This window comes from Bubalus kerabau, chromosome 16 (genome assembly GCF_029407905.1).
Source record: "Bubalus kerabau isolate K-KA32 ecotype Philippines breed swamp buffalo chromosome 16, PCC_UOA_SB_1v2, whole genome shotgun sequence".
Lineage (NCBI taxonomy): Eukaryota > Metazoa > Chordata > Mammalia > Artiodactyla > Bovidae > Bubalus > Bubalus kerabau.
The window spans coordinates 55,845,772-55,859,449 of NC_073639.1; the positions used below are offsets into that span (position 1 = coordinate 55,845,772).

Here is a 13,678-nt window from a genome sequence, read left to right on the forward strand (position 1 = left end):
CATTTCTCTATGAGAACTATTAAATGAGAACTATTCACATCCTCCATTCATTTCTTAACTATGTCAATTCTATTATCCTTTGTTTGTTTGTGAAGTCGCTCAGTCATGTTTGACTCTTGGCGACCCCATGGACTGCAGCCTACCAGGCTCCTCTGTCTCTGACCTGGAATTTTCCAGGCAAGAGTACTAGAGTGGGTTGCTATTTCCTTCTCCAGGAGATCTTCCTGACCTAGGGATCGAACCCAGGTCTCCCACATTGTAGGCAGACACTTAACCATCTGAGCCACCAGGGAAGTGGCTTTTTATTATTTTTTTTTTTGTTTGTATATGTTACCAGAACTTTACCCCCAGTCTGTCAACTTATGTTTTTACATCACACAGAAATATCAGCTTTGATGATATTCAAACTTATCAGTCTCTTCTTTAGATTTGGGGCCTTAGTCTTAGCTATTAATAAACTGCTTACCCTAGAAACTTATTTTCCAACATAATAAATTCTCTTATATTTTCTTCTTATACTTTTACAGGTGTTTTTGTCTTTAAGCTCATTCTTTAATTCAAATAAGTCATTTTGAATAAGGAGAAGTAGAATATTTCTTTCCAAATAGTCATTTATCCCTCTACAATGTATCCAAGATTATATCCAATGTATCCAACTCAAAATACCAACTTTATTATATAATAAATTCCTCTCTATATAAATGGGTTACTGGACTCTACTTTGTTCCATGTACCAACCTCTCTATTCCTGTACTCACCATTTACATAACTGTACCATTACAGTATGTTTTGATATCTGGCATAGCAAATCCTTCATCAGTATTTTCCACTTGAAAAATTTCTTGGCCACTCAAGCCTCGACATTTAGTCCTCTGGACAAATTTTAGAAGCAATTTATCAAGTGTCCAAAAGTAAGTCTCACTGGGATTTCAACTGGAATTACATTGAAGTAACAGTTTAATTTGTTGAGTACTGCAAGCTTTACAAAGATGCTGTCCCTTTCCAAAGCATGTAATGTCTGCCCACTTATTTGGGTTAGCTTTTAAATTCTTCAGGTAAAGGTTTCTAATTTTTTCATAGAGCTTTTGTACGTTTGTGTGTTACTCTTAAATGTCTTCTGGTTTTGTTGCTATTGAGAATACAGTCTTACTTTTCTACAGGAATAATTACAAATTACTTGATTATTAGTGAGATTACACATCTTTCTAAATGTCAAATTACATCTATATCCATTAAACTATCGAGCCACATCCTGCAACCATGTGTGTGGATTTTCATTTTCTCATTGATTTGTGTGAGTTCTTTACATGTTAGATATTAACTCTACACTTATATTTGTCACTACTATTTTTCTACTTTGTGGTTTGGCTTTTGATCCTAGGATTTCCTTTTTCCTTTCTTCTTAAAGAAATTTTAAATGTTTATGTAGTCCAATACAGATTTTAACTAATAACAGATTTGAATGTCTCGTGGGTGCCAGGACCTGTACCTCTTTCTCTCTCAACACCTGTATGGTGGTATCATTTTCCTTAAATTCCAGTTCAAGTCTGTCTGATCACTACACCTGTTCTCTGTTCACCTCAGCATGCAGAACTCCTTTTTCCAGATGTTCACCTATTTTTTTTAAAGGTTTTTTTAATGTGGGCATTATTTTAAAAGTCTTCATTGAATTTGTTACAGTACTGCTTCTGTTTTATGTTTTTGGCCCTGAGGCATGTGGGATCCTTGACCAGGGATCAAACCCATACCTCCTACATTAGAAGATAAAGTCTTAACCACTGGGCCATCAGCAAAGTCCAGCCCAGATGTTTAATATTTACTTCCATATCTTCTCCGATTTGGAGGGCATTCGTGATGGTTTGTCACTTATTACACTTCCATACACTTTCATCTTTGGGGTGCTGAATAGGTTCCAGTGACCTGTCCAGATACTCTGAAGCTAGTGTGACACTGTTTAAATACAACTGGCTCTACAATATGTTTAAACAATTAGATAGACCTTGTTCTAGCTCATTACTCACTATTCTGTCCAGTTCACCTGAAAAGGGGGATCTCTATAGCATTTAAACATCACATCCAGGGATATGGCCTATCCTTCAGTTTAAGACATTCTTTCTTATCTTTCAAGGTATTGTTTGGTCTCTTTCAGGCAGGTCAGTCACACTTATCTTGATGAAGCTGTGTTTACCTGTTTCATGGTTTTTGTTGCATTGTGATCAGAGCCTGCTTTTTTGTTTTTCCATTTTAGTTTCTGAAAAAGTTATTATTAGTATTCAGAAAGCTATAAATATTATATAGTCACTGTGTGCCCAGTTGCTTTCTCAATTTTTTGTCTAGTATTTTTTTTCTGTTATTCTTTTTTTTCTGGCGAATAGCATTTACAATATTTCCCTTCTTTTCATTTTTAGAACCTCACCTCACTCTTATTTCATGTATTCCTGCTTTGACAAAACTTACCAAAAATATGTTAAATATCCCAAATTTTTACTCTCTCTGATCCTATTCTGTTAAGCATAGTATGAATAATTAGTGTAACATATGTGTTTTGCATAAAAAAGTGCATCTTTATGCCTACTTTTTGAAAATAAAAAATTATTTATTTTTACAGACAAATATCTATTTTGACCTTAGTTTAGCTGGTAATTTGAAGTCAATGTGAAGTAGAAGGGAAAGACCATCTCTCTTCTTGACAGACCTCTGACATCACCTACCTGGTCTTCCCCACTTTCACTCCCCACTCCCACATTCTGCAGGTAGGGCAGCTGGAGTGGTTGTTTAAAAATACAAATCTGATTAAGTCATTCCCCTGTTTAAAACCCAACCCTTGTAATGGTTTCCCATTTCACTCGGGATAAAATAAAACATCCTTAACCTGCCCTACAAGACCCTACATGATTTGGTCCCCTGCCTAGCCACACTTGCCCCTCACCCACCATAATGTACCCATAAGTCATTCTTTCAGTTCCCGGAATGGGCAAAGCTTTCCCCATTCTGGGCCTTCCCACATGCCGTTTCCCTGCCTGGAAAATTATCCCCCATCTCATTCTACACTGACGCCTACTCACCCTTCAGATCTCAGCTCAAAGCTTATTTTTGCAAAAAAAGTCTTTCCTGAGTCCTCTCTCTGCAATCTAAAATTTGGTCCCCTTTTTAATACTTTCTCATCGCCAGTGCTACCTCACTTTCATAGCAGACACCGGTTTGTGATTATATGAGCAGCTGCGTGATTGTTTAATTTCTGATCCCTTCTGCCCACATAACGTAAACTAGAACAGAACAGAGAAAAGCTGATTTTGGTGGCCATGCTAGAAACATTCGTATACATTTGAATAAAAGAAAAAAAATACCTACATACCTCTTAATTGTGCCTTTTACATCTTAATATGATAACCATCACATTACTGAATATGTATGTAAACTGTTACAACTCTGATACTGCTGGCAAATTCAGTAAGAATCCATTCTACTCAAAGGACATAAAAACTAACCTAAATCTGTTGCTGCTACAGAAAAACACAAACAAATTTACATCACTAGGAAGTTCTGTTTATATATTATGAGTATTTTATGTAGTGTTCAATTTGCTGATGCTTTATTCACAGTCAACTAATTTTTATGCCTTATTTTTCAAAGCATGTAAAGCACTATGAAAAATATGCTTTGTAAAATACTCTTTCAGAAGTCTCAAGAGTACTTGATAAAAATATGACAAAATCAGAAACTAAACAGCATTCAAAGTTGGCTATCTGTAGTATTTTATAATATACATACCTGGCCAAAGAAAGAAATAAAAATTGTAGTGCAATTTAAAAATCCCTTCAGATCACAAAATCAACATTATATACTACTTTATACTCTACAAAGACTTTCACACACATGATATCACTGAACTTGGTAGAGTAAATAGAGCAGATATTATCACTACATCTAGAAAAGAAAACTCAGGCTTAGAGTGATTAAATGTCTTCCTCAAGGTCACAGGACTTTAAAACAGGAGTCACAATTAAAACAGGGTCACAATTACAAGAAATTTACCACATGTACATTTCTGAACCAAAGAGAACGTCCATCATAAACAGTTTCTGTAATAAGTGTAGATTTGTGCTCCCTTCACTAAAACTTCAGTAGAGAACAACAAAAAAAAACTATTTTAAATGTACAGTTAAATCATAAATTGCCATCAATTCAGGAAATGGCTTAAATACACTATGGTGTCCTCAAACTATGGAACATGATGCAGCAGTTCTGCAAAATGATTGAATGCATCCTATGCTAAAAACGGAAAGCTAGAGTGCACTCATACTTGTTAAAACAGTCGAAGATAATACAAGTACACACTGGCGTAAAAACATTTTTAAAGATCTAGAAGGTTATACACAGTTGTTATCTCTGGGAACAGAAGTCTTGTAGTCAAAGACATTAGCCATCTCTGTGATGTTTTAGTTTTTACAAAGAAAAGGCTTTACTTTGCTGATTTAAAAGTAATTCTTAAGATTTAAACCAATCTGTGGGGTGAACAAGGTCATTTTTCTGGGTCTAAAAAACTGTGCATCTATAAAAGGAGGAGGAACCCCCGCTTTAAAAAAAATACATAGCAACAAAAACAGTTCGATTCTCTTAAAACAATAAACATCACAAAACTTTTCTTTAAAACAAAAGGCAATAGCTTAGAATTTTTTTTAAATATCTAGTCTCCTTTGTTGCAATAAGACAACCAATAAACTATCAACTAGGAGAGTCCGGAACAGGCTCCTCCGGGAGAGATTTAGTTGTTAGAGTTGGGCAAGGAAGGTTTCACAAAGGGGCTGAGTTTTGAGAGAAATGAGAGGTGACTGGGCAGAGAGATGCGGGAAGATTAAGCCAGAGAGGGAAATGCCTGGGAAGTGGATATACTGAGTTAATCAGAAGCAGGGCCCAGGAAGAAAACTGGAGTAAAGTCCTGAAAGAGGAGAAGAGGATTCCTTTGGATGTGGGAGGTTAGAGGGAGCTCGACTGCGCTGCCATCCAGTTTACCTGGGTGAGAATCCGGCCCTTGTTATGGTCAAACAATGGAGGCGTCCAGCGGCAGCAGCGATCTGCGCTGGGTGCCCGGAGGGTTCCTCATCACCTGAGTAGGATGCTCCGCTGGCTCTGCTGGGACGCGAGGCGCTCTTAAAAAAACAAAAAACAAAAAACACACAACATCACACCATGCAGCCAGGCTTCTCCGCGGCACAGCCCGGTTCCCTTGATCCCACGGCGCGGCCATTACCGCCTCTCCGGGGACCCGCCTGGAAAGGCTCCAAGGCGCGGCTTCACGGGTTTCTAAAGCTGTTTTGCTCCCCCTTCCCTCGGCTCCAACAACAATGGAGCCCGGCTCGGGAGTCTGGCTCCCTTGGGGCCTCCGCCCGGCCTCGCCCCGGTCGCTGCCCCTCCGCCGCCGCGCGCCCTGGCCGCCATCTGTGACCCCCGCTCCCGGGCACTGCGGGCCCACGCCGGCTCACCGAGGCCCAAAGTCAGGCTGCCCTCCCCCGGGCCGGCCCGGGTGGCCGCCGGGCCGCCAGGCTGCGCGGAGCCACTCTGACCTTTCCTACCCGATGCCCGGGCGCTCACCCCGGCTCCAGGCCCATCCTAAGTGATAGGTTGTTTTTCTTTTCTTTAATCCACTCATCCTCCTTCCGACCCAGTACCCGCTCCCTGGCCACCCCCGCTCGCCCCCGCCTTGATCCCGAAAAGAAATAAAGACACTACAGCCTGGCCACCCCAGAACTCACTCCAAGTGAGGGGTTGAAGCGCCCCAGGCCGCGGACTCCGCGCACCCACCCTCCCTCTCCTCAAGGGACACCTCACAGGTGCGCCTCCGAGCCGCGCGCGCGCGCTCCGCACACCCAGACGCCTCCGGGGGACAGCGCGCGTGCGCACGCACGAGGCCGGCGAGCCCCGGGGGAGCGGGGGCCGCACGCATGCGCGCCGCCCGGCCCTCGCCCCTTCCCCCCCACCCCGGCTCTGCGCCCGCCCCCGTCGGCTGCCCGCGCGCGCCCTCCCCCCTCCCCAGTGTCAGGCCTGTCACGGGTACCCCCCCAACCCTCACCGCCCAGCGCGCGCGCTCCCGCTCGCCCGCCTCGCTCCTCCTCCTCCCCCCCCACCCCACCCGGGCCCGCGTTACCCTGGGCAACCGCAGTGCGGCCGCACCTGAGCTGTGCGCCTGCGTCCCACCGACCAGACCCTCCCTTCCCCTTGGTCGGTTCCCCAGCCCCGCACAGCTGCGGGAGAGTGGGGGCGGGGCGTCATCCCGTCCCCGCGAAGTGAGTATCGATCGGCCTCCCCCGCCCCTCCTCGCAAACACAGACCCACCGCCGTCTCCGCGCCGGCGCCTCGGCCGCCCGCCGGGTCAGCGCGGCCAGGCCTTCTCGCCGCCCCGGCCCCCCGCTCCCAGCGTGCACCGCGGCGAGCGCTCGGGTGGGAGCCGGCGAGATGCGCTCGGCGGGCGGTGCCCACTGACCTCCCTCGGCGGCCGGGCCAGGGCAGGGCCGGAGCCAGGAGCCAGCCCCGCCCGCCGCCCCGCCCATGGGCCGCCGGCCCCCGCAGCCTCCCGCCCCAAGGATCGCGCCGAGGGGGGGAGCCGCCTGAAGGACCGCGACGGCTGCGCCCGCAGGTGAGGCGGGGCCCGAGGTGTGATCGAGTCCAGCCCCACTCACCTGGCGGTACCTGCAGGGAGGCTCTGCGGGTGCCGGCGGGGGGCGGCGGCACCTGTCGCAGCGGGAACTCATTTAGATAATTTTTCAAGCCCTCACTGCAAGGGGAGGGGTCCTTCAGACTCACGGGGTGGGGAAGGGTGTCCCCTTACGGAGACATCTCGGGGGGATGAGGCGGGGGGTGAGGAACAAATAGGTGGAAAGGAGGGCAAAAGTGAGGCTCGGTGATTCCGCGCCAGCTGCTTGCAGGGTCTTCCAGCCCGTTATAGGGAGGGGGTTGCCCTTGCCAGGGCTACAGTCCAGGCTGGGGTGCGAACCCACTGCGCACCCAAGCCAATCCGAAGGGGGAGGAGAGGGCGGCCCAGGAGCCGCTCCTGCCAGCCCCGGGGTGGGATTGTAGGGTGAGGGATCCGCATTGCAGGTGCACTAGGAGAGCCCGAGGGCCTGGCCCTGCTTTGTCTGGGATGCCGTGGGGAGGCGGCCATCCGAATCCACATCGCCTTTTCAAATGCGTTTTACCACCCCGTGGACATTAGAGACCCTCCCAGATAAGTTGCATTGTCTCCTGTCCTGATAACCCTTTACGTAAGTACTCTATCTTTACAGCCCTTTTCTGAAGCTTTGGTGTGAGCTTTAGTTTACCCTAAATAACGATTTGTTTGTGATTCATGAAACTGAGCGGAATGCAAATATGCAGCAGGGCTCCAGGCTCGGCTACAGAGCCGCCGTCTACTACAGCGAGTTACTCTAGTTTATCTAACTTACGTGTTTTCACGCTGACCTGTATTAATTAGAAGCTTTGGTATTAGGCAGTATGATCTATTTCTATAATGAAATGAAGTGGTCTTAAGAGGAAGTATGATCGCGTTATTTAAGTTGCAGCAATCAGTCTTAATAACAAAATACAAGCCGCCCGACTGTCCTACCGTAATGTATTACCCATTTCCAGAAACCTACCTGTAAGAGTGTTAATGCTAGAATTGCCGTTTTAAGACTTAAGTCTGAAATGTATTTCAGGAGACTTATTATTGTTTTATTAAATGGGTTTTGTTTTGCACAAGCAAGAATTCCCCTGCATTGTCTTGCCATTGAATTGCAAGGAAAATAATGCTAACATTTAAAGTGACTTTTACCTCCAAAGATGTTTTGAATTTATTTCTTTTGGCTAAATGTTCATTTTATATGAAATATATTTTGGGAGAAGGTTTTAAGGTTTGTGGTAAATTTATATGTGTGTGTCTTTATACATATGTTTACATGTGCATAGACACTACTGGAATACCTTAAGATAAAATAGTTTTTATTATTCCTCTGCATCATGATGTAATTAGTAAATTTAGTTTAGGTATACTTAATATCTAAAGTACTGGACAGTAATTTGTGTATATGAGATTTTTACTGTAGCATTTGTAGATATAACAGTCTAACAAACAAGTTTCTTGGCAATTAGATATTTTTATTGTTGATTCTTTTCAAAAACAAATGAATCCTTTTATTTATGGCAGAAAATCATTCTTGTGGGTGCATAACTTTCATCTGTCATTCATTGGATAAATTCATTTTAGCATCATTACTTAATTGACAGTGCATTTGCGGCAATACTGATGTTAACAGCGTCAAGACTTTTAAGACATACTTATTTTTATATTTATTTATCATTTTCTCATATGGCAAGAAAAGAAGAAGCCTTTTTTTCTTTTATCTGGAACAAGGTCAGCCATAAAAAGTCCTTAAGACATAGTGGACACACTGTATTTGTTAACCGAGATTAATTCTATCTACTAGATTGGGTATCCTTAAAGGGCAGAAACCAGGTGCCTTTATATGCTTCACTCACCAAGTGTGCAATAAATGTTTGACTCAGATTAACCATTCCAGACTAGTTAGGTAGGTGCTAGCTTAATGACACCAATTTTCACATCTCCAGCTTTGATGTTTAAACCAGCAGAAACGTTGGGCAGAGGAGTGAACATGTCCTATTTGTCTTCAGATATTCAAGGTCTGTCAGCAGCAGAGGGATTTTGTGTATTCTAGAGTATTTCCATGAGTTCCAACGAAGGCAAGTAGTACTTGCAGAAAGACAGACTTCACTTTGACATAAAAAGCACAAGTTGCTTATGATTAGAACGTCCAGTGGCAAGAAAGGACTGCTCTTTCCCTGCAGAGTTTCTGAATAATCTGGTCTCCTGCTGGGCAGGAATGGCTGCTAGGAGGTACCCCCATTGGCCTGAGAGAGGTCTTCTGAGTGGGGCTGAGGGACTGCAGTGGCAGTCTGATTGGAGGGCATCGTGGTGTCTTTTTGTTTCTTACTCTGACTTCTGCAGTTTGGGTATAACAACACCCTCCTCGGAAGATTGTTACCAGGGCAGAGGCCTACCTGATACCAGAGATGATTCTAAGCCTACTTTCTTTGCATTTGTGTGGGACTTTATAGGTAATAAAGCACTCTCACATCCCGTGTCTTTTTAAAAGACTCTTCTTAATTATGCATGATTTTTTCTCTTGGCTTTTATTTTCTATAATAAACATTTAATCAAGAGGAAAATTACCCTTTTCTAGGAAGACAAGCAGGAGAGGTTTTTTTTTTTTTTTTTTTAATGGAATGATGTCAGTCATTCTTTCAAGAGTCAGCAGGTTGTGAAGGTGAATAGATTTTTTTTTTCTTAGCTGAAATTATTTTTTGAAAGATACTGGTTAAGGGCTGACTCTTGTGCTTGTGCTGCATTTTGGTTTGTTTACTTCATTACTCAAACATGACTCAAATTTCACAGCCAGAAGTTCAGTCATATCCACTGACAGTTAAGTTGCACTGGACTTTTTTCCATATGTTTGGCCCATACATGCTGGCAGGTAAAACACAGCTGAGAAGCAGAACCACAGCAGTCCAAAAAAATGAGGCAACTTGGAGTTTGTGTTTGAAGAAGGAAAAGATGTGTCCGCTTTGTACTAAGCCCAAACCTAGGAATGATAATTTGTCGATGATTAGGACGATGCTCTGTCCGTTACAACAAAGATGAGGCTATTCACTGTCAATCACAGTACATGTATTAAGTGGATCAGTGGGGTTAGGACTCTGTCTGTGGACCAGGAGCAGAGCTAGAGCTTCCTGTGGACAGTAGAGAACCCAATAAATACTGTCTGCACAAGGATTTAAGTGGAACATGATGATAATGAGGCCAATTGAGTTAGACCAGATTTTGAGCTCTTCAATTTAGGAAGAAGTTAGAGGGGGAAAAAACAGCTCTGAATTAATGTATACGTGTAATTAATTTTTTAAAAAAACCTTTAGAAAAACAGTTCCTCTCTTTTGTTCTTTAGCAGATGAGTTTGTCCCATGCTTTTGTGCCTGTTATCCACCAGCTGGATTTGGGTGTGACTATTTAAATAACATAAAGATTTTAAAAATTTGCTTGAACCAGACATGCACTGTTTATTTATACTTTATGTATGAAAGGAAAAGAGAATACCAAGTTCTTCTGGCCAACCGAAAAATCAAATAAGGACACCTTACGAGTATTGATTTATTCCTTGAGGAGAAAAAAAAATTGCAGATGCTGTTTTAAATATTATGATCAGGACAACAAATTATCAAGTAAGGCAACCAGTTAGAAAGCAGCCTTTTTGTAGGTGAAAGGTTACATTTTACAGATCCTCGCCATAATCTCTGAAGGCATCTCACAGATGTCTTAAAAGACCCCTTTGTTAATCAGAAAACCAGAGTTTGTTTTTACACGAGTTTCCACACTGGGGAGCAGACAAATTAATACTTTTATGATTATCCCTGTATACCACTTTATCAGAAATAACCGTTTGAAGCAAGAATTCTCTACTCCTCTGGGCCTGTAAGGGAAGAGGGAAAAAGTGTTGTCCTCTTTTCGAGATCCTTCCTACTAGCTGATTCTCGGGAGTGAGCAGTGCAATTCCATCAACTAACACACAAGAACAAGCCTGAGATGCTAAAAGCTACAATAAAGAAAAGGAAATAGAAGAATGCTTTTAATAATGGAATTCTAGGCATACAATATTCTGCTGCTACAATCTTTCTCTTTGTTTCCTCTTTGACAACACTTAAGATGTTAACAGTTAGACCCATGTAAGATCCATGACCCTTTGCTCTTCAGAGTTCCTTCCCACCCTGTTTCTAAATGCAGGCTGAACCCTTGTTGTTTACTACATAGGTAAGAGGATTTATGAGGCATTTCTTTTTTATTTGTTTAGCTGCACTGCATCTTAGTTTCTGCACGTGGGATCTAGGTTCCCCGACCGGAGATCAAACCTGGGCCCCCTGCATTGGGAGTCTTGGCCACTGGACCACCAGGAAAGTCCATCTGAGGCATTTCGTATGTGACATTGCTGCCACATATTAATAATTCCCAGGGTTATTACAGTACTGATTTTCTTAAAGTCACATAGTCCACCTGGAAATGAGTGGCCCCGCACTCTGAAAGGGCCAACTCTAGTGTAACCTCACTGTGAAACACAACACTGGCTCCCCAAGGTACAGGCCCATTCCTATCATGGCTTAATCATCCAGAGGCCGCCATAGTTTTCTAATGGTTTCCAATGTAATTTCTCTTACAATGATGAGTGTATGTGATGAGGTTCCTGCCACACTCCAGACATTGAAGGAGCCCGTTTCTCCAACTATCACAAGCATCAACTCAGGTAAAGGACACTGGTGTCACGTCTCCCTGAGTGGCTGTGGCACATGGAAATAGATCCAGTTTTTAGAAATATCTGTCTTGCACATTGATGAGCAAGATGAAGAAGGGCTTTGCTATTTTTTAAATTTTCTGTTCTGGGAATATAGCAGAAGTTATTAGGCAGAGCCTGTCCTTTTCAAGGAGGGGTCAGTCCTTGTCTTCGATAGTGAGTGATCTTTATCTTTTGGTTGAATCATGGCGAGCAGACTAGAAAATCCCTGGGGAACAGAGCAGCAGCTTTCAGCCACTGAGATGCTTGCTGGCTGACATGTCCTATTGCACTGGATGGGGGCAGGGCTGGTGGGGGCAGGTAGGACATAGTCTCTGATGACAGGGGAAAAAGATACGTCATCCTTCGCGGCCTCTGAATTGTGTGACGGGTTTCAAGTGAGGAATTCGTTTCCATCAAGAAAGTGCTGGAGTCAGTTTTCAGCAGAAAGTGATTTCTCAGTATAGTGAGTTTGTGGTTCAGAGATGAGCAAAGTGCAACATTACTGTCTGAGGCCAAAGACATGGGGTTTTTGTGGGGGTGGCAGGGTTGGGGGGTAGAATTTAAATTGGAATAAATATGGCCAAAGGTGAGACCTTCCAGAAGACAGGTTGCACATGCTGTGTGTTCAGCGGTGTGCTTGTGCCTCGTTCAGTTGTAGAATGGAACTCAGCAGTTTGATGCTCATTGACTAAGTCTGGAACCAACGGCGCCTTGACTTCTACCCGCCAGCAGGCTATGGGCACAGTAGAGGGCCTTCCCATGTAGGCCCAGAGGCCCGTAGGACCTTCCTGGGTGGCTTTTCATCTTGAGTCTGAAACTCAAGTGGGAAGCAGATTATCCATCTCTGAACCTCAAAGGAAAACCAAGTGAAGTTAGGAGTTGTTAAGCAGCTGGGGCCAGTTTCTTTGCACCAGAGATGCTGTGAGGCCTTGGTACATGAGTATTAGTGGCCCACAGGAGTATAAATCCTTGTGGGAAGGTTGAACTGTTCAGCAGTGCAAACTGTTGAGCCCTAAAGTGAACCTCATCACCCAGGCTTCTTAGCCTGAATGAAATGCTTCGATGCCCTTTATCAGGACTGCCCAGTGACAGAGCACAACTTCATCTAGCACATTAAAATTCTACCTTTAGAAGTCTCATAAGGGACTTTGCTGGTGGTCCAGTGGTTAAGACTTTGCCTTCCAATGCAGGGGCTGCTGGTTCTATCCCTGGTCAGGAAGCTAAGATCCCACGTGCCTCAGGGCAAAAAACCAAAATGCAAAACAGAAGCAATATTGTAAGAAATTCAATAAAGATTTTAAAAAATGGTCCACATTAAAAGAGGAAAATCTTAGAAAAAAGAAGTCTTATAAGCCTACTGAGTTTTTTAGACAAAGGTCCCAGTTTTTTGTCTGTTAAAGCTCTCCTGTTCACAGTCTGTAAGTAGGGCACCTGGCTGCTTCCGTCCAGTTCTGAAAAAGCCTGCCAGGTTTCCTTTTTTTTTCCCCTACAATTCCATTGTGACAGTTAACTGCCTCTTCTGATTCTGAATGATACAGTGAATGTGAAGGGCCTTACAGCTTTATTTACAATCCAACCTGTAAATCATAGACTCCTGTTATAAGTATAGACACATTTAAAGTGCTAAATCCAGAAATAAAATATTTTAGAAGTCTTTTTGATGGTCATTGTGTCAGCCCTTTGTACATGGGTACCCTCTACATCTGGTGAAATTACTAAGTGGTGACATGAAAATCATGTTCCTTGTTTGAATCAGACAAATTTGAATATATTTACAAATCCCACCCCTCTAAAGGGGAGAGAGCTAAGCCACTCTCTTGCTCTACCTGCCCCTGCCCTCCTGCCCATGTGAGCATGACACATAATGTAGCTCATACAGTGCTGTTGAACTGCTGAAATTGGAACATACCACTCCTGCTGAATTACCCCCTGCAGCCCTTTACATGTACATGTACAAGGCCAGGGGCACAGGAGCAAGATGAGAAAAATCCTTAGGAGCTGCCAAGGTGCTGCCTGGGGAAGGCCAAAATGACTAGTTACAGGGGCCCCTGACAGCTTCCAAAGGCCCTTGCACCACGGGTTACGAGATCGGGGGCAAGTACAGCATGATGAAGAGCTGCCAGAAGGGACCGGTCAGGGACTTCCCTGGTGGTCCAGTGGTTAAGAATCCGCCTTCCAATGCAGGGGACTCAGGTTGATCCCTGGTCGGGGAACTAAGATCCCTCATGCCGCAGGGCAACTAAGCCCGCTGTCCACAACAAAAACCCAGTGAAGCCAGAAAACAAGAACAAAGGAGGGACTGAGGGACT

General features: G+C 44.0%; 2 protein-coding genes across 11 annotated transcripts in view; one reads left to right on the forward strand and one right to left on the reverse strand.

Annotated features, from left to right (window-relative positions):
- Window positions 1-6,300, reverse strand: part of LOC129630309 (uncharacterized) — a 213,439-nt gene extending 207,139 nt beyond the window's left edge. For 4 of the 9 annotated variants that reach the window (XM_055550818.1, XM_055550819.1, XM_055550817.1 and 1 more), the window contains exons 1-2: window positions 6,172-6,300; window positions 5,014-5,150 (exon numbers count right to left, since the gene is read on the reverse strand). In XM_055550818.1, coding sequence (XP_055406793.1) covers window positions 5,014-5,150; window positions 6,172-6,270 — 236 coding nt within the window. In that variant the 5' untranslated portion in view covers window positions 6,271-6,300. The other 5 variants (XR_008703635.1, XR_008703634.1, XR_008703632.1 and 2 more) reach the window with 5 other exon arrangements.
- The window catches only part of CCDC92 (coiled-coil domain containing 92), a 37,249-nt gene continuing 29,763 nt past the window's right edge, over window positions 6,193-13,678 (forward strand). The window contains exon 1 of one of the 2 annotated variants that reach the window (XM_055550811.1): window positions 6,193-6,634. The gene's annotated coding sequence lies outside the window, so the exon portion shown is untranslated. Of the gene's footprint in view, window positions 6,635-6,876; window positions 7,260-13,678 lie in introns of those variants that run through there. The other variant, XM_055550812.1, reaches the window with a different exon arrangement.